The sequence below is a fragment of the Quercus lobata genome, chromosome 10, assembly GCF_001633185.2.
Source record: "Quercus lobata isolate SW786 chromosome 10, ValleyOak3.0 Primary Assembly, whole genome shotgun sequence".
NCBI lineage: Eukaryota > Viridiplantae > Streptophyta > Magnoliopsida > Fagales > Fagaceae > Quercus > Quercus lobata.
In genome coordinates, this window is record NC_044913.1 from 25,045,362 (window position 1) to 25,065,269 (window position 19,908).

The 19,908-nt window shown below is 33.6% G+C and overlaps 2 protein-coding genes across 2 annotated transcripts; both read right to left on the reverse strand.

Annotated features, from left to right (window-relative positions):
• Positions 1 to 340: 340 nt before the first annotated feature.
• On the reverse strand, positions 341 to 5,270 carry LOC115963756 (aluminum-activated malate transporter 9-like). Its single transcript, XM_031082898.1, has 6 exons — positions 4,579 to 5,270; positions 2,939 to 3,076; positions 2,558 to 2,827; positions 2,287 to 2,423; positions 2,049 to 2,195; positions 341 to 1,498 (listed from the first exon to the last, which is right to left on the reverse strand). The coding sequence occupies exons 1-6, from the start codon at positions 4,958 to 4,960 to the stop codon at positions 815 to 817; spliced, it is 1,758 nt and encodes a 585-aa protein (XP_030938758.1). The 5' UTR covers positions 4,961 to 5,270; the 3' UTR covers positions 341 to 814.
• A 13,223-nt stretch (positions 5,271 to 18,493) lies between these two features.
• Positions 18,494 to 19,697, reverse strand: LOC115966006 (heavy metal-associated isoprenylated plant protein 25-like). The gene is made up of 3 exons (XM_031085340.1): positions 19,444 to 19,697; positions 19,264 to 19,345; positions 18,494 to 19,181 (listed from the first exon to the last, which is right to left on the reverse strand). Exons 1-3 carry the CDS (start codon positions 19,453 to 19,455, stop codon positions 18,958 to 18,960), a joined length of 318 nt encoding a protein of 105 aa, XP_030941200.1. The 5' UTR covers positions 19,456 to 19,697; the 3' UTR covers positions 18,494 to 18,957.
• Positions 19,698 to 19,908: the final 211 nt, after the last annotated feature.

Sequence of the window (19,908 nt, forward strand, 5' to 3'; positions counted from 1 at the left end):
ACAATTTGAGATACCCTGCCGCTCATAGTGATCTTGTTCTGGTGTCATTATACAGTAGATCAGGTACCTCCTTACTAATTAAGTTACTTTGAACATAAAACTATTAAGTTTTAAATTATCCTTGGAAGTTGGAACCTCAGTTCCTAAAGTTGTTTTGAAATAAAACTAACAGTTATTTTGAAGATACGACAGTATAAAACATTTAAAAAATGTGTGCATGAACCTTTTTTTTTTTTTTTGGGGAGCAAAATGTAAGACATTATGAACTGTAATCAGAAGATCACTCAAAATTCATTTAAACCAATTAGATTGTTTCAAAATCAGACATCCCCCACCTCTGTGACCTGCCAAACTGCTTATAAATAGCTCATTACTAAACTATACAATACAGGTAGACATGCAAGCAATTCTTGAGAAAACCAAATAAAGTTACACATAAAGAGTGCATAATTGAGTAGAGAACAGTATATTATGACTTACTGTATACTACATTGTCAATGTACAAAGTTACTCATATGCATCAGTTCAGTTAGATAATCAGATATAATCAATCTTCTCAAGAAGTTTGAATGCAAGTCCTCTATCTGTCTTTCAGAGTTTCTCTGAGACAGCATTGGCAACTGGTCTAAGCATGTTCATTTTTCCCAGTAATGTTTGTAACAGAAATCTGTCCTCTGTCATATTTCAGAACTGACTAATGCAGGTTTCAATTTTGAGAACAACATTCGAAGGTACAGCCCCTGAATTATGACATAGGAGTACTAAGGCCGTCTTCTTTTCATGATCTTTAATTGAGTAGAGGCCATATCGAATTCTAGTACTTCAGCCAATTACGGAATCTGTTCCAAAACCCATTGTGCTCTACTCCTGCTGGTTCCTCAATGGGATCCTTAAAATTTGCTTTTTCACTTAGTTCTTCAAATGAGTAAACAACATTTTGAAGCCTTGCCACAAATTCAATCAAAAGAGATGTGAATGTTGCTAATGCCAATGCACTAGCATTTTCATATGTTTTTGATTCTTCCACTACTGGTACTGCATCGGCATTAAATGAGATACGTCGAGGCCATGATATTTGTGTCTGGAAAACGCTTCCTGGAGAAACATCAGCAGGCTGGGTGGAGATCACACCATTTGGGATCTGACCATCCCAACTTTTTGGAACTGTAATTGATCTGAGATCAAGTATGGCTTCACTATAGGACTTGTGCTGCAGTATTTTATTTTCGTCTTCATCCAAGCTCAGCAAGTCTTGGGGATCTCCCTGCTCCTGACGATTTCCAATTTCCCAGCTCTCAGAATTGACAAGAAGGTATGACTTTCGGTCAACCTTGGTTTGCAAATCTTCTGCAGCCTCATGCACTGCATAAAGTATGTCTACAGGACCTAATTTCTCCATCCTTTTCACTTTGTTCCCAAGTTCACGCAACAATTTAGCACCTTCAAAACCTACTCTCTGAAGCTCACTTTGAAAAACCTGTCTTCGTTCAGGAGGGGCCTACATATACAAATATTGGAAGTTTGAATAGGTACATATGAACACACCCCCACTTTTTTTGATGCACATGGAATGTAACTTCAAGCAATCTATTGGCAGCAGCTCTCACTCAAGTAAGATATGGAAAAGAATAACCATCAATACTGGTGAAAGCAAAAGCCAATTACACGAAATTCTGTCCAGGTGGCATTGTCCATGTCATTATTGAAAACAAGAGCAAAAAGAAAAATGAAACGGTTTGCATTATAAGCTGACAACCCAAGCCTAGGAACTTTCTCCAAAAAAAAAAAAAAAAAATCTGAAGCAAATTGTACAAGAACAAAAATTTAAGTTCAGTCCTTCACATTGTAGTTGAATCATTATTATAAGTCACATGGAACTCATTCCGCAAAAAACAAATATTACGCAGCAGATTTCCTCAAGAGCACAAATATAAATCTAATCTTGCCAACAAAATTTTCAGCATATTTCACAATAGGAAAAGGAAGATCCAAATAGTCTTTCTTCTACTCACAACTGCATGGCAATGAAGATAGAGATGAAAATGTACCTGTATTTCTGAAAGCATACATCCATGCAAAGCCATGACTGTAAATGCAGAATGCCTGAGAGCACCGCTTACTTTGACATAGTTCTTCCATGGATATCTACACATTTTGTAAGGACCATGAGGTGGCTCCCAGATAGCAAATCCCATCTTCAAACAAAAGAAAGAGTAAAAAATATAACACAATAATCAATTCAATCAATGCAATGAATTGCTGCAGCATAATTGCGATAAACAATACCAGAGTCTCCTCTTGGCTTGTAGATTCTACAGCTGATCTGTAGCCACTGTACAGTGGGTCATCCGAAGCTTGGTAGGTAAGAATCTTTGAAGGGACCCTTTCGTATTCAATACAATTAAGGTAACCATTAACACAACCTGAAATATGAGCTCAAAAAAATTAGTCGAACAAAAATGAAGATGAGAAAACAATAATTCATTTTTTAAATTTTACTGAGTCAAGCAATTTTACTATTTGAATGGTATAATCTCCCAAAGAAAAGGGGATGCACCTTCCAAAGATGTTGCAACACTCATGAAGTTCTTTACCACCAAATTGTGAAGATCCTCACCAGCCCAGATGGGATAAATGCATATGTTTACTACCAAACAAACACCAGCACCAAGTGCAATGAGCAAGAACCGTGTCACCGCTGTATTAACAAATTCACCTGTCCTATACCCAGATACCGTAATGAAACAATATGTCAACAAGAAGACCCGAAACCCATATTCGTAAGGCTTAAGCGTTGGGTATAGTTTTGCATAAGTTGCACAAAATGCTGGAAACCACATAAAATGTCAGAAAGATATATTAGTAGCAAAAAATAAGGTGACAGAAACTTCTTTCCCAATAACAGAAGAAAGAAATTTGATTAAAAAACCCGACCTACCTACAATGAAGATACTCAGAATAATAACAAGTTCTTCCCACTCTCCAGCTAATTCTGACAACTCTGCCATGCCTAAAGCAAGACCTCCAGCTGCTACTGTCCCCAACCCACGGTTAAATCCTTTGCTAAGAGTTGCTCCTGCAGAAGACCACATTATCAAACTGCACTTTTTCAAAGCAGAACTTCACTTATTTTGGTAAAACTTTTTAAACAACCAAATCTTCAAAAAACTAAAAAATAAGCTATGCCAAAACAGACACAAAAAAATTATTCAAAAGAAATGCACCAATGAGCACTAGCTCAAGGGCTACCTATAGGGTGAGCTAGTGGGTTCAAGAGTAACACTAGAAAGTATGAATACTTCATTTAGAGTGTCGTATCCGTGTCATACCAGTGTTGTACCAGCCATTTCATGTTATAATTTTTCAAAAATTACTTGTGTCATACCCATTTCCGTGTTTGTGCTTCCTAGGTGTAACATACCCACAAAAAAAAATGTTTGATTAAAAGGTGACTCAAGATCATTTATTTAGGGGGGGGCTTTTCTTTTCTTTTCTTTTTTGGAGGGAAAAAAAAGCTAATTCAAATAGACACTGAACTTTTTTTTTTTAAATATTTCCTGTCACTGAATAGACAGTGAGAACTGAGATGAGCATCTATTAAAGTCAGTTCAATCTTCAGGCCCCAACATGAAGAAAAGGAAAGCCGTTTAAACTTTGTCTGATGCTCTGTGAAACATTTAAAGAAACGATGGCCCCGCAATATCAGGGGGTGGTGGAAAAGCTCTCTATAATATTTACGCAAAGGAATCGACTAATGTGGTCCATTGATTCATAACACAATGACTCAGTAGAGACTGTTTGACTTCATTATTAATAAACCTTTATGCTTTTCCATTCCGTTATACAAATTTCACGTTTTCAATTCAATGAAACCACATTGTGCGTACCAACATAATGCATCTCATTAAATCTATACACAACTTTGCCTAAAATAAATCTAATATCTCCATTTTTTTTCTATATCATATATATAAGAAAATGGTAGCCTATGCTTAAGTATTCCACTCATTGTCCACAAAATACTTTAAAAATAAAAAATAATAATAAAAAAAAAAAACCAAACAGTGAGGCTTTGAATAAACTATTCCACTCATTGTATATAAAACACTTTGAAAACTCCAATAATATGGTGGATAGAACTTGTTTCCTTTGAGTTCATACACACGTACAAGTACTCATAATCACAAACGAAAACTGCTAAAACCACAAATTATTTTACAAACTGTTGATATAATGGGTGATTATTGGTAAGTAAAAAAAGCTATCTTAGTACTAGGTTACAAGTTCCGCAAGTAGTTTCTACTAGGTTACACACATACATTCATAGCCAATTTTGCTTTTATAGATAAATTATTACATCCTGTCAAGACACGAATTACTTTAATAATATTAAAAACTATGATCTTTATATCAAGTCAAGAGATTTGATCACTTAAGCTAATTCAACCACATACACTAAAAAAAAAAATTAAGACCCACATCCAAAAAAAGAAAAGAAAAGAAAAAGTACTAATTTTTAGATTTAGACTAACTGAATTATTTTAATTTAAGAAACAAAAAGAGGAAAAAGCGGCGTACCTATACTGAACTCAAAGACCACAACAACAGTAAGAATAGCCCAAACAGAGTATCGGCCAAGCTCTTTGACCGGTTCTTTCAAGAAAATCAGCAACGAAATGAGAGTCAAAGCCAGACCCATTTTCGCTGAGAACACAATCTTTCTCGGGTCGGTCCGACCCATCTTCCAAGCCTTGTAACCCACATCTTTCGCTGTTGTCCATAGCCTCGAAACTCTACCCTTAAGCGAACCAAACGACCAACACTTCGAACCTGCTCCTTCTTCTTCGTCGTACGGCCCTAGAGGATTAAACCCACCTAGCTCCGAGTAACCCTTTGTTGATAGCAACCTCTCTCTCCTCTCCGTAAAAGTGTATCTGAAAGAACCCAACTTCCCCGCCATTTCAGCAAATCACAGTTTGTGAAAAGAAACTTGAGAATTATAGACCAATCATGTAGAGTTGTAAAGTTGGGGTTTTTTTGTTTTGTTTAAAAGACAATATTCGAGAACTTGATTTGGGCACGAAATTCGAGAGCAAGTGTTAAAGGTCCAGAATTCAATGGAGTTTTTTAATGGATAAAAAGCACAAGAGAGAGAGTTAAAAAAAAATTATTAAATTAAAGGAGATGAAACAGAGAGAGAATTTGCAGGAGAAGTGTTTAGGGTCGGATAATTGTGTCCTTTCGTTCTAAGCGGTCTTCATATCTCAATCAAATCCACGACTTCTGCAACCACTTTAGTAAAAAAAAAAAACTGTAATTAGGTGTTTGTCATGTTTATGTACCTTCAGGACTTTTTTTTTTAATACTATTTTTTTTTTATAAGATTTTTAATACTATTTATAATCAATCACGTGAAAAAATTGTGATAAAACTATAAATAAATAAATAAATAATTATAATTAGCTGTTTGTGACCCCTATATATGCAGAAAAATTGTGGTAAAAATAGTAAATTTGTTTAAGGTGCTAAATTTATTTTTGCGAGAATGAGATATTGCCTGGTGTACGGATGGGGCCTACAAGGTGGAAGGAGACAGGTGTATGATTGAATGCTGATCTGTGACGGTCCCGTAAATCTAAGGGTGAAAAGGTTGACACATTGTCCTTAGTTGCGGCGGATAAACCCAATTATTCATTAATTAATGGTCGGTAGGGACGGTCAGATTTTTTTTTCTTTTGTATAGGATAGAATATCAATTTTTGATGTAGACATCATAACACTTCACCTGTTCACGGGTTGTTTTTTTAGGGACAAAATTGCCAAATGTCCATTTCGGGAAAACTAATTAGCATTTTGCCCTTCTTCCCAAACTAAATAGGGAAATGCTCCTCTTTTGAAACTCGACTTTTTCAAAATCGAGTTAAGCCCTATAGAGACGTTTTCAAGGACCTATAGTGACGTTTTTAAAGACCTATAGTGGCGTTTTATAACTTGATACTCATGAAATCGAGTTATAGGCAATAGTGACGTTTTTAAAGACCTATAGTGGCGTTTTATAACTTGATACTCATGAAATCGAGTTATAGGCAATAAAATTGCCTATAACTCGATTTCATGGATATCAAGTTATAAAACGTCACTATAGGTTTTTAAAACGTTACTATAGGTCCTTCAAAACGTCACTATAGGGTTCCAGAATTTTTTTTTTTTTAAACTCGATTTTGAGAAAATCGAGTTTCAAAAGAGGGGCATTTTCCTAATTAATTTGGGAAGAAGGGTAAAATGCTAATTAGTTTGGCTGAAAAGGACGGAAGCCCATTTTGTCCCTTTTTTAGTGCAGGTAGGGTTTGAAGGCGAGATCATTTATTTAAGAGAATAGTTAGTTTTATAATAAATTATAGACCGTAAATTGTTATTAATTTTAAATTAAATATATTACTGTTTAAATTAGAATTCATAATAACTTATCACATATAATTTGTTGTGAAATTGTTTTTAATAAAGGTATTTTTGGCCCATAAAAAATCTTCTTAATTCTTTGACATGTCAGAAGGAAACGCCTCACCTATGATTTGTCAGGGCAAACTCCCCACTTCACCTCTTTATGCACCAACAATATAGGCACCACACATTTAGTCCTGACAGGCGTTCCACACGTAAGCTCAAACGCATGGTTGGCATGTAATTTCGACGGGGACTTTCGTGGGAACCCAGTAGGTAGATGTGTATCAACTCGACAGGTGGCCACCTATGAGCCTAACTGATGGATGTGCATGAGCCCCAATGAATGGACGAGTATAAACCCAACGGTTGTGTTAGGTTCTAAAGACTTAGGTATTTATGTATTTAGAACTCTAATGTGTAATTTTGGCGAACCATGATCAAAACAATGTGTTTAGAAGTGTTTTAGTCTTGCACAAAGTTGTACGTTTTATGTAAAGTTGGAATCGAGCTAATGCAGAAAGTATAATGCATTTCGGCCTGGCTCGATCGATCGAATCTTGAGCAAAATGTTTTTTTTGCAGATTTCCAACTCAGCCCTAGTTGTTTAAAATGTTTTAGGGTTTTCTAATTTTTCCTAAGTATAAAAGGCAAACCCTAGCCACGTTTTAGTGTTGCTCATATTGCTGTTTGTGTAAATCTCTTGTGAGATCTAGAGGAGCTTTCCTTTACATAAACTTAGAGTTTTCAAGGAGAAGATATTATCTACACCTTGATGATCAACTCGGTTGCTGCCATTGAAACTTAAAGAAAATACAAGCGGGTGTGCTTGTATCTGGTGGTGAATTCAAAGAAAAAAGGAGTCCGTGGATTCGGAGCTTGCACGTGATCGTGTAAGTAAGTTCTACTAGTTGGTAGCAATAAGAAGTCAAGCGTGGGGGCTTATAAGTCTTATTGTATGAACTTCGATTATTTCAAGATAGTAGATTCAAGTTTACCTTAAGGATAGCTAGGTCAAATCCTCCCCAGGTTTTTACCAGTTTGGTTTCCTGGGTGATCATATCTTGTGTTATTTATCTTTTCTTTGCTTTGCATGATATGATCTTTGTAATTGTGATAACCTAGATTTGTTAAATTAGACTAAGTAATCACTTGGCAAATTACCTAGGTTAAATTAATTGAGTTTTAAGGGGTCTAAAAACTATCAGGTTGAATGCACTAGGCCCCACAAATAGGAATGGCAATTTTGCCTCGCCTCGCTTAACCTGCTCCTTCCCGCTTCACCCCGCGCGGGTTTTTCCCACCCCGCAAAAGTGATGGGGCGGAGATGGGGGCAAGATTTTAGCCCCGCACCACAGAGCGGGGCAGGGACTTTTTAGACCCACCTTGCCCAGTCCTCGCCCTGCCCCGCGTTACTAAGGGTTATAACTATAAAATTTTCATACCCTAAAACCCTACTATTTAAACAAACATATTAATATTAGCTTATTTTATTCTACCCAATGTGATTCTTTGCCTTTATTTTGTTATGTGTTATAATATGAGGTTTTTTTTTTTTTTTTTTTTTTTTTTTTTTTTGTGATTGTCTTGTTAAACACTTAGATATATTATTCAATATTTTCTAAAAAATTGATTTGATTGGATAGGATAAATTTAGTTGTAATTTCAAGTATATTTTTATTAATGAAATATGTTTCATTCAAAAAATTATACTAGTTGTAGAGCAAATCAACAAAAAGTAGAATTTTACGAGGTGAGGTGAGGCTTTGCAAGGTCCTAAAAGGCGGGGATGGGATGAGAAAGTTTTCCTCGTCATGCGGGGCGGGGCGGGGATAGGGCAAGACAAAATCATGCAGTGTAAGGATGAAGACCCCATCCTTCTGCCCCGCCCCATTGTCATCCCTACCCATAAACTTTTTGCAGTTCCCCACTCATATATCCCTATATGGGAATAACTTGCACACCATGCCTAAAGACCCTGCAACACATTCATATCTTCCCCATAAGCGAAGGGAAGCCCTCAAATCTTGGGTCCTTAACTCTAAATCTTCTTCATAAGGAAATCTCCTACATTCAAGGGATCCTAGTCAGCCCTACACCACTACATAAACACCAAGCCTCCTCTCCACTAAGGTAGGTAAAATTTCCTAACTCTCACACTATTGAATTCTTGGAGATTCTTCAACCATTGACATAACCATTGGAGGGTTTTTGGCCAGCACCTCATCGGTGCTCTCTGTTGGTTTTTTGTTTTCTTATTCTTTAGGTATCCTCCTTGGAGCACGTGTGGATGATCAGCTCACTGACATTTTTGTGCATCAACAGTTATAAATATTACATTTCATTTTATTCAATAATAAGAGACTTTATTGATTAAACTAAGTTTGAAATTCACACAAACATTGTACACTAATATTTGAGTGTGTAAACTTGGATTTAGATTATTAAATCCTTTTTTTGGATATTTGGTGTGGGGGTTTTGAAATTTAACCATTGGATTTCTTTGTTGAAAACACTATGATGTGCCAATTAATTAAGCTACAAAGTTCTTGGCGAATAATTAAAATTAAAAAAATTAAAAAAAAAAGCTTATTTTTTGAGTGATTTGTAAAAGTTTAATGTTTTGTGTGAGTTCCAATTAGTTTAATTAGTAAAATCTCTTGCCATTGAACGATAGATGTATGATTCAAACTCGACCTACACCAAAATCAATTGGTGCTTTGGCTTAATAATCAAGAACAATCATCATAGAGTGAATATCATAAGATAAAACTCTATCTTATCTATACGGAAAAAAAGGATTAAGATTTGTTTCCTTCTATGAGAGAGAGAGAGAGAGAGAGAGAGAGAGAGAGGTCTATTAAGGTTTTGGATTTGGAATTGGACTGAATTCATTAAGGACTTTAAACCTTGAAGTCCTTAGATTTGAAATCACATTTAACTTAAAAGGAGTTAATATCGTATTGTAGCAGTCTTGATACAACAAGAGCTGTTATTTCATGTTGGTGTAAATGTCGTCCACACTAAGGCTATTCCAATTTTATTATCATTATTTAGGTAAGCCCAAAATCGGCCCTACGAGCCCAATGCACACATCACATTCTTTTTATAGCCCAATGCTACTTATACTTGGCAATATTTCAAAAGTTCAATTCTTATTGGCAATATCAAAAGCCCAGTTTACGTTAGCACTATTAAAAGTCCAAGCTAGTTACTTGGCACTATTTAGTAAAAAGTCCAAGGTTGTCATTACTTGGCAAAATACTATATCATAAGCATTTCACTAAAAGTCCAATGATGAACAATTATTTAATTTCTTAAAACCTATTACTATAATATTACAAGCCCATGGAATCTATCTTATAAAACTCATGGTAACTATTTATGTTAGGTAACACTATTCATTTTTCCAAAACCCATGACAAACATATATCAAGTCCATGGAGAATTATGAATTTGTGTTACTAATATAAAAGGCCATGGAAAGTTATGATTATTTATCTTAAACCCATGACATTTATTTACTTCATACCTTATTATAAACTCATGGTAACTATTTATGTTACTTAACATTATTCATTTTTCCAAAACCCATGGCACACATATATCAAGCCCATAGAGAATTATGAATTTGTGTTACTAATATAAAAACCCATGGAAAATTATGATTATTTATCTTAAACTTATGACATTTATTTATTTCATACCATATTATAAACCCATGGAATTTATATAAGAACCCATGGTCACTATTCATCTTATATTACAACATTCATAATGTTTATTTCTAAAACTCATGGTAATTATTCACCTTACAAGCCCATTTTGATCATCTATAGAAAAACCCATGAGAATATCACATTATTCCATTATAATGGTTGTTACCATTTTTATTTAAATACCCCAAAGAAAATATCATTTACAAAAAATCCATGGCAAAAATTATGAGAAACTATACAAATTGTTATTTAAAACCCATGGAAATGAATACCCAAGACCTATCATAAATATTAAAGCTCATGAATACATTTCATTTTACTAACTAAAGCACATGTGGAATAAAAATCCATGGCAATATATGGTAATTTTGTCCATTTTGTATGGCTCACCACAATGAAAAAGCAAAAAGATTGGCCCAAGTGGAAAGATCCACCAAGTCAAAGGCCCACCAAAATACTCAGCCCTCATGGCCAAGCCCAACCTGAAATCTCAACCAAAACAATTCATGTGTGCAAACTAACCCAACTAGAGAACTCCCTTCAATTTTTTCTTCTGCTGGAGAACACCTCAAGAAACAACCAAGCTCCCAAACCAAATTAGGAGCTGGCCACCTATCCCATCAGCCTCTCTGCCATTGTCATTTCTAATGTGAACAATACTAAGGGGTTGGGTTGACACGAAAAAGTTGAAATGCAATAAATGTCATTCTTCCTCCCTAAGTTTCAGTTACCGATGGAGGAAGTCATAACCAAGGAAGTCATAACCAAATCATCCAAACTTCAGCAAACTATCTTCTGAAGTACTAAAAATGTCTAAAAACTAATTCATGAACCAAGCCCATGAATTCCTAAAGTAGAAATTTAGGGAAATGTGGTTTAGAAGGCGTAAAAAGATCTCTAGCGGAGCTCCCTGAAGTAGGTTAAAAGCTTGACACTTGGCTTGGGGTGATAGCTCCTACTCTTTGAAGCTCAAATTTTAGTTGCAACAACTAAGTTCTAGCCCGATATCTGTCTTGATCTTATTGGTTGAGATCAATCTCCAAATCTCAGCACTTAATGACATTACCCAAAGAAGATAAAATACCCAAAAGCAAATCACACCATTTTTGGCCAAATCCTAGATTAGATGCTCTGAATTTCAGCTCCATCTAACACTATCCAAAGAAAACAAACATTCAAAAAGGAGTTCACACCATTTTTGGCCAAATCTCATTATGGATATTCTAAAAATTCTCTTACTAATAAGACCCAACATTTTTGGCTTTTGCTAATTGCTCCCGAATCTTCACTATAAAAGGAAAGCATCATCTACTCACCAAGGGGGGATGAAATCTTCTCAAATTCTCCATCAATCATGCTAATTGCAGCCCTTAATTCAGAAATAAGTTCATTTTTTAGTACATAAAGGCCTATACCCATTAACTCACAAACATTTCCTCTATTTTCTAACAAAACCTAGCACCATAAAGGTCTCATGATTAGCTACAATTAGTCTCTCTTTACCGTGGCAAAAAAATAGCCAAGTTCATTTACCATTTTACTTCCACATCACCATATATTTACCCAGCCACTCATATAAGAGTAGTTTCTGTCATCTACCATACATCCTTCAACATATTCTACCATGGGCATAAGAACCTCAGTTAAATATTTGCTGCACTAAGTTGGGGGTTCTTTTTCTCCCTTCATTTCATCCTAATTTTCCTCTTTTACTTGTAATTATGAAGTCTTTAATCATTATTTATTACTATTATAATGAATGCCATAATGTCTTGGTTATTATGGAAGTTCTCCCTCATGTTGACTTAATAATAATGAGGAAAAGATACGATTTTTATCATGTAAACACATTTATTAACTAATCAGACATTACTGCTAGAGATCTGTCATATTCACTACTGGACCATTTTCCTCTTGTATACTTGTTATAATGGGTACACTTTTATATCAACTGATTACGAAGAAAATGCATAATTTTTACAATGCGAATACATTTATTAATTTTCCAGACATCTAAAGCTGGACGCTTCTCTTGTTTACCGCTGAACTGTTATTTAAGCACTTATTGTGGTGGACCATTTTTTGTGCTAACATATCTTTGCAAGAGGTATTATTAAGGCATTATTATAATCTTTATTCGATGCAATCCAGACCTTGATTAAAAATAGGCATTTCACACTTCACCGATAGCCTTTGGGCTATATTTCAAGCCCAAAGTCAAGTCTCAGTCTTTCCCAAATATCATATTGGTAATGAAAAAAATTGCCCCCGACAACTTGATTTTGCAGCACCCCATATGGCTCGATCCTCATCAACAACTTGATAAGTAGTATCTTGGTCTGCTCCTGATATCTCATGGTACAAAATAAATTTTGACTGGGCTAATATTTTTGAAAAGGATAATTGTGCAAGACTCGAAGTTATCATAAGAAATTCAACGGGCTTGGTAATGGCTTCACTGTCATAGTTGATACCCTTACTTTTCTTAGTCTTTAAGGTTGAAGCCTTGGCAGCCAGGAGAGCACTTGAACTAATCGTGGAGATTGGGATTGATAGAATTATTTTGAAGGGAGATTCAGATGTCCTTATTAACACTTTGAAGATCAATGTTAGGCCTCACTTTACAACTTAAAATTTTTCTCATTTACGTAGGCATTGTAACAAGGTTACTCACTCACTTGCGAGGCGAGTAACTCTTTCCCCCCTTTGTCAATTTAGATGGAAGACATACCACCAGACGTTGAATCTATTTCCAAATTGATTTGAATAGCCTCCCTAAATAATATGCTCAAACTTTCTTCTCAAATAATAATAACTAGTTGCTAACCCGTGCGATGCACGAGAAAGTTTTTAGTAACTATAAGATTTTAGCAAATCAAATGCCTTAAAATTTGAAAATCTTAAAGAACTTACATTAGCACTCATCAATTTGTTTACAAATCCAATGCTAAATAGATCTACCAATTGCATTCTCATATCATCTGTCATTTGCAAGGTGAAAGGACTCTTTTGATTACGGTTTGCATCCTTCTATCCTTCAAAAGCTTTAAGAAGTGCCATGTGGTTACTGCATAAGAATGTGTATAAGGTTATACAAAATTTTGTCATTATAATCAACATCCTAAAGCTAATATCCAATCCAAAAATGTGTAACCAATGTTACATATTATAACAAAAACTCAAAGAGACAACAAAAACAGTCATAGGTATATAAGAGAGAGAATCATATCAAACATGTATTTCTATTTTTGCTTACTTTGAGATTGAATTTCAAGACTGAAACTTAAAATCCAGAATTCCAACAACAAAAGCATAGAAAAACCTCTCTATCTAATAGATCAAAAAACTCTACAGAAAAGTACCAACTTTGCTTTGAAAGATCACAAAGACATCACAATAAAGAATGAGATGGAATATACTCCTTCAGTCTACCATGCTTCCAATCAGCTAGTCTTCTTTTCCACTCTCCCAACCACAAAATCCAATGCTAACTTTGCATTCAGAGGAACTTATAATAATAATAAACCAAACAACAAAAATGAAACTATTCATCCTTTTCATCTAGTATGTAACTTGATAGATGGTCTTAGGCACTTTTTGCACATAGATTCTTTAAATTGTATATCAAATTAGAAGAAAGAAATTACATGTAAATATATATATATATATATATATATTGTAGCAATCATCATTGTGGGAGAAAGATTTCTAAATATGTATATATATAAATATATATAATTTGCTCATGCGAGTTCTAGCTTTAAAACATTCAAGTTAAGTCTGTAAAAATCAAACTCTAGAAGATACAACAATGCAATTGTTTATAGGTAAAGCACACATATAATCAACATGATCATTAAAACAAAGTAAAATTCAACCAACCTTCATGACTCTTTTACAATTTTATTTGGATTGTGTGTCTCAACAGCATACCAATGCAATTATTAATTACTTAAAATTCAAAAAAAAATTATTTATACATGATAAGTTACAATTCAAATTGAGTTTCATGAGTTCTTTAAATGTAAACAGAACACTACAATATTTAGAAATTAGATGTACATAGACAAATAGTTAACCCTATATTAAAAAAAACTCAGAAATTTAGTACAGAGGTAAACAAATACCATACCTTTAACCTTGATTCGAATGGAGGAAAAGACTGAAGAGAAAGGCAATAAAAAAGTAGAAATTAATCAGGAATATTAAATCTAAATAAAAGTGAATGGAAGAGCAAAAATTAAGAATGAAACCTGCTTTAAAACAACAAACGAATGTACAAAGAATTAAATCTGTTGTTGTTTGGTATTCATTGAAATCTGCTGTTTTAAATCTATTGCAGAGAAGGAACAACACAAATGTACAAAGAATTATAAACTGAACAGCCGTGAATTAGTTTGGTGCACAGAAAATATATATAATATTTAAAAAAAAGAATAAACATTTTTGCAAAAACTATTTATAAGATAATGGTTATAGAGTCCTAATTAAATTTGTTTATAGTTACAGATTTCTAAACAAATTTGACAAATTTGATTAAAAAAGACACGAACTTGTACAGAAGAGGTAGAAGGTTTGAAAAAAAAAAAAAGGGAATTGAAGAAGGTTGACGTTTTAGGTGCCCAAATAATTATTCAATCAAACAAATGATTAAGCTAAGCTAAATCAGATGTGCTAAAAAACCTAGATAGCAAAATAAAGCAAAGCTTGAAGGTAAAGCAAAACATGTAGAATTGTTGTCAAATTTTGAAGGTTGGGAGGCTCTTCAATACATCTCCACTTTCTTACAAAACCTGTAGAATTTGAATTTCTATGAGTGTTTCCTTGACTTCAACAAAAAAGAATAGAGAGAAAAAGGGGTTAGGAATTGAAATCCCTAAATTGACAAAAAAAACCTAATTAAAGACGAAATCCTTAAATTGACAAAAAAACCTAATTAAAGACAATAGGAAAAGAGTTTATTCATAGATTAATTGAGAGATATCGAGAGAGAATGCTCTGATATGGAGGCTAGGTTGGAGATTGAAAATGTTGGCTCCCATGGTCGTGCCCTTGCAAGTTTTCTGTGAAATAGCTTGGATCTGCATTTGAGAGAGTGTACAAGTTCTGCGTTTGGTGAGTAATGTCGAAAGGAGGGGTGCTGGGTTTAGTTTTGTCGAGAGGAGAGGTTTTGCCTTGCATGTTTTGGTTTCATAATTATATCGGGGAAGAGTATTTGGTTTGTGAAAGGAGAGTATATATATTTAATAAAAAATAAATAAATAAAAAATTTATGACGTTTTATTTTTTTGTTTTGGTTTTTTTTTTTTGTTTTATTATTATTTTTATAATATTGTGCTGACGTGGAAAATTGTGGAAGTTTCAAAAGTTTCGGTTTTATATATATATATATAGATAATAATAATGCCAGGAAGAAGTTATTAAAATATTGTCCTGTTTCTAAAAATAAAAATTATTAGTTTACTAATATTCTTATTATACCCCTACTTTATTTTCAAAACTATTTGAAAAGAAAACTAACTAATATTTAAAAAAATCAATTTAATTGGGGCTCCTTTTTAGTTGTCTTATTAAGAATAACTATTTTTAAAAAAACTGATAAATTTATTTAAGTTTAGTTTTGTAAACTTATACATTTTTATAAAACAGACAAGACAATAAATTATGTTCCCTTAAAAGTTTGACTTTTCAAACAGGACAAACAAATTAGGATGGAGGGAGTATTAAGAAGGCTTTCTATCTTTTAGGTTGTTACCAAGTAACAACTGATGTTAGCATGAAGATATAGATATATATATATATATATTTATATATACTTATTCATCAATAGTTGGTGGTGGGAGAATTTAAATCTTGAATATTTCTATTAAAAACAAAAAAAAAAAAAAAAAAAATTAACCAATTATAAGCTACAAAACTCAGTGCCAACATTTTTAAATCTAGAGAACAATAAGGTCAATCAGTTTTATTAAGATGATCAAAGAGGACATCATTATTCTTTTATTTTATACAGGTTGGAGTAACATCAATCGAGACTGACGATTGTTCGTACGTTGAGCACTAAAGCCACTAAAGAAAGCATTATTCCTGATCAAAAAAAGAAAAAAGAAAAGAAAGCATTATTCTTTCATTTTATATTGTCTACATAATTTTAAACAGAACTTCATTAAACTTACATGCTACAGCTAGTTGTAAGATTTTTCCCCCTTAAGAGCAACCACATCAGTTCGTTCAAATTTTTTTATTTTATTTTACTGTTTTTACAAGAAAAAAAACTTAATTTTTCTATTTTACACATCTACTTTAACAAAACACTCACATCAGTTTATCTATTCTACACATTTATTCAATAAAATATTCATTTTTTTACAATTTTTTATTATTTTCTCACTCATGACCTTTCTCTCTCTCATAGCCTCTCTCAGACTCAACCACTGTCATCATCACCCAGCCACCATCAAGCTGAAACCCATATCTCTTAGACCCAAGCTTTGTGATTTTTTCGTTTCTCATTCTTATGGTTGATCGGAGCCAAAACCCAGATGAAGCCAAAACCTAGATCAAGCCGAAACCCAGACCCATTCAAGCAAAAACCCAAGGTTGATCAGAGCGAAGGTTGATCAGACCCATTCAAGCTGAAGTCGACGTCGATTAAGAGGACCAATAGAGAGTGAATGAGAAAAGAAGAGGTTGATTAGACCCATTGAAGCGGTTGAAAAGAAGAGGCCGACGAAGAGGTTGATTAGACCCATTGAAGCAGAGAGTGAATGAGGAGTGAGAGAGAAGGAAAAAAGAAGCAAAGACAAGAGAGAGAAAAAATGAGAAAAACGGAGACCAACAGAGACAAGAGAGAGAAAAAATTAATAAAATAATTATAAACAAGTTACAGTAACCATGTAAATATACACGTTACTGTAACTTGTGAAAATGTTTACACAATTTTACACATTTTTACACCTACTGATGTGGGTATTTTTTTTACTCAAAATGTGTAAAATTTGTACTTTTTTCTATTTTAGAAGACTATATATACATGGACTGATGTGGATGTTCTAATTGATGTATTTTGTCCTATGAGAGAGAGAGAGACAGAGAGAGGGTGCAGAAGGAGTAACATTAAAAGTGCTACTGTTTAGCCAAAATACATTATTGTTCCTTAAACTTTTAAAGTTTACATATTGAGCACCTTTGGTCCCTAGAGTTTCAATGAGCGCTATTGGTCTGGTTTAAAAAATGAGCCTTATTGATGCTTAAAGTTAAAAAAGAAATGTCATTGGTTCCTCCATTTAAATTCTATTACTTTCTCTATCTATATGTCTAACAGAGTGATAGCACACATTTTTTAAATTTCAGGACACAATAGCGTGCTTTAAAACATTGATCTTGATGTCAATAGTGACTAGTATTGATTAATTTATGCAGAAGTAGAGGTAAATTCTTTACTTATAAAGGAAGGGCAAAAATATCATCTTGGGTCACCGTTAATTTGGTTTCTACATTTTAATAATAGTCAATTTGGTTCATGTTATATTCAATTTATAGTCAATTTTCGTTAGTGAGTTGATAGTAGACACTAAATTGACTACAAGTTGAAAATATTAAGGACCAAATTAATAGTGATCCCAAAATGTAGAGACCAAAATAATATTATGGCCTTAAAAAATGGTTTATTCTTCCTTAATAATAATCAAGTGCTCTCAGTATTTTCTTGTAGTGCAACATTTTTTTTAATATATATATATATATATTGATATCATATTTTTTGGATAATGAGAAGGAAACACAAGTCAATTTAAGATATAGTAAATGGACTCAATTTCCCAAAAGGATCAAACCAAGGAATACAACACTAGAGATAGACCACTCTATCCAACATAAAATTATTAGGTTTACCGAGATGATTGCTAAAGTGGCCATTCCAATCAATGAATTAATGACACTTATGTAAATGTTTGAGTTAGATTCCTAATCAGCATAAGAATTAAAAATTAAAACCATTAGATAATGTCACATTTGCATAAATAGCAGTATTTTATTAGTTAGAAGGATCAAGAGAATCACTTCAGCAATTTTCCTGGTAGATCTAATAATTTCTTCTATCCAATATGAGATATGGTGTAAAACTAATTATCAATTCAAATTCATCTGAAGAATGAGTTAAACAAGAAGAAAACCTTCATCTCAAGAAGCCAAAAAAATCGATTTTTTATTCAAAATCACAAACAAAAAAATTTGTACATGACCAAAGAACTTGGCAACAATAATATTTTCAAAACCAAAAATTAATGGAAAACAAACACCCTGTCCCAAAAAGTTGAAACACAGCTAATTAAGAAGACTCCTAAACCATGCTAAGGAATAAAAAAAGGAATCTGAGCACTGAAACAAATTGAATAAAAAAAGAATAGAGAGAAATGAAAATATACTGTTCTCAGTTGGCTCTTTATTAGCCTAATACTTGTCTCTTTACAAGAAGAACTAGCTAAATAAATAAACATTGTAGAGAAAATATAGTTTAAATTTGAAAATATATCAAACCTGTAGACTCAGAATCTGTGAGGACATCACCTAATATGTGTTGAACTCTTGTTTTGTTAAGTTCTTGAGCTTGTCATGGGGACACTCAATTTTCAAATGGTATCAACTGTCTACAAAGCAATATTGTAACCATGTGAAGCAAAGCAAGTAACCACATGAACAAAATGAGACAAAATGTACATTAACGTATCAAACATGATACATATACGCCGCTCATACATGAGATGGGACAACTCCCTCTCTGTCTTCACTCTTCATGCTATGCAAGTTTCAATGTGGTTGTGGTTGGATGCAAGGTTCCAGAAGTGATATAGGGTCTCTGGTCGTGATGATCTTCATCGATGGTGCTAAAATCTTGTATGTCCAATATCTCAACTCTACGGTTAGTCTCCTTCCTTATTTTGATTGCCACGTCCTGTGGGTTAAATCTACCAAAAACACTTACCCGGCAATGATTTTTCTCTATTGAATGGGTCTGCAACTCTATGTTAGAAAAGAAAAATGAAGATTAACATTAAGAAAACAAAGTTAGAGTGCTAGGCGAATTTGTAGATGAAAATTTTACCTTTCATGTTAAGAAGGGCTCTCCTAACTTTTTTGTAACAACCATTGCAGTCAATATTTATCCTCATGACCATGCCGAAAAGCTGCCATGTGAAAAGAAAAATTAGAGTTGCAATGAGTAACGTAAACTAGCCAAAATTTTCCCAGAGAGAAAGAGAGAGAGAGAGAGATTGAAGATTGCCTTTTTTGTCATGAAACGAGCGAGAGAGAAAAAGCTGTTTCAGAATTCCAAAATGCTTGAATGGAAGACAGAGAAAAGTGTATATTAAAGGGCAATGACGAGGTTTTGAGAATAAAATGTATATCATGGTTTATGAGCTGGTTTATTTTTTCAATCATTCGTGGGAATTCTTCTGTTCAATTCAGAATCTGATTCTCCTATTGCAGAGGTAGAGGCTGGGAATGCAATATAGAGTAGTATGTTCGTTATTCTTACTTCTTTGCAATTGCGTTTTCATATTTTATGCGTTGCATTAAGGGAGAGCATCCTTTTCTTGTTTATGGAGGCTACTGTGCAAAACGGAAAGGCATTGCTTTTTTCATAGACTTCTCCAAAGAAGAAAAAGAGAGCGCAAAAGAACACTTTCTGAACAATTATACAATGCTTGTATATGCTTTTTAGTATGCCTAACATATGTGTTTGCCA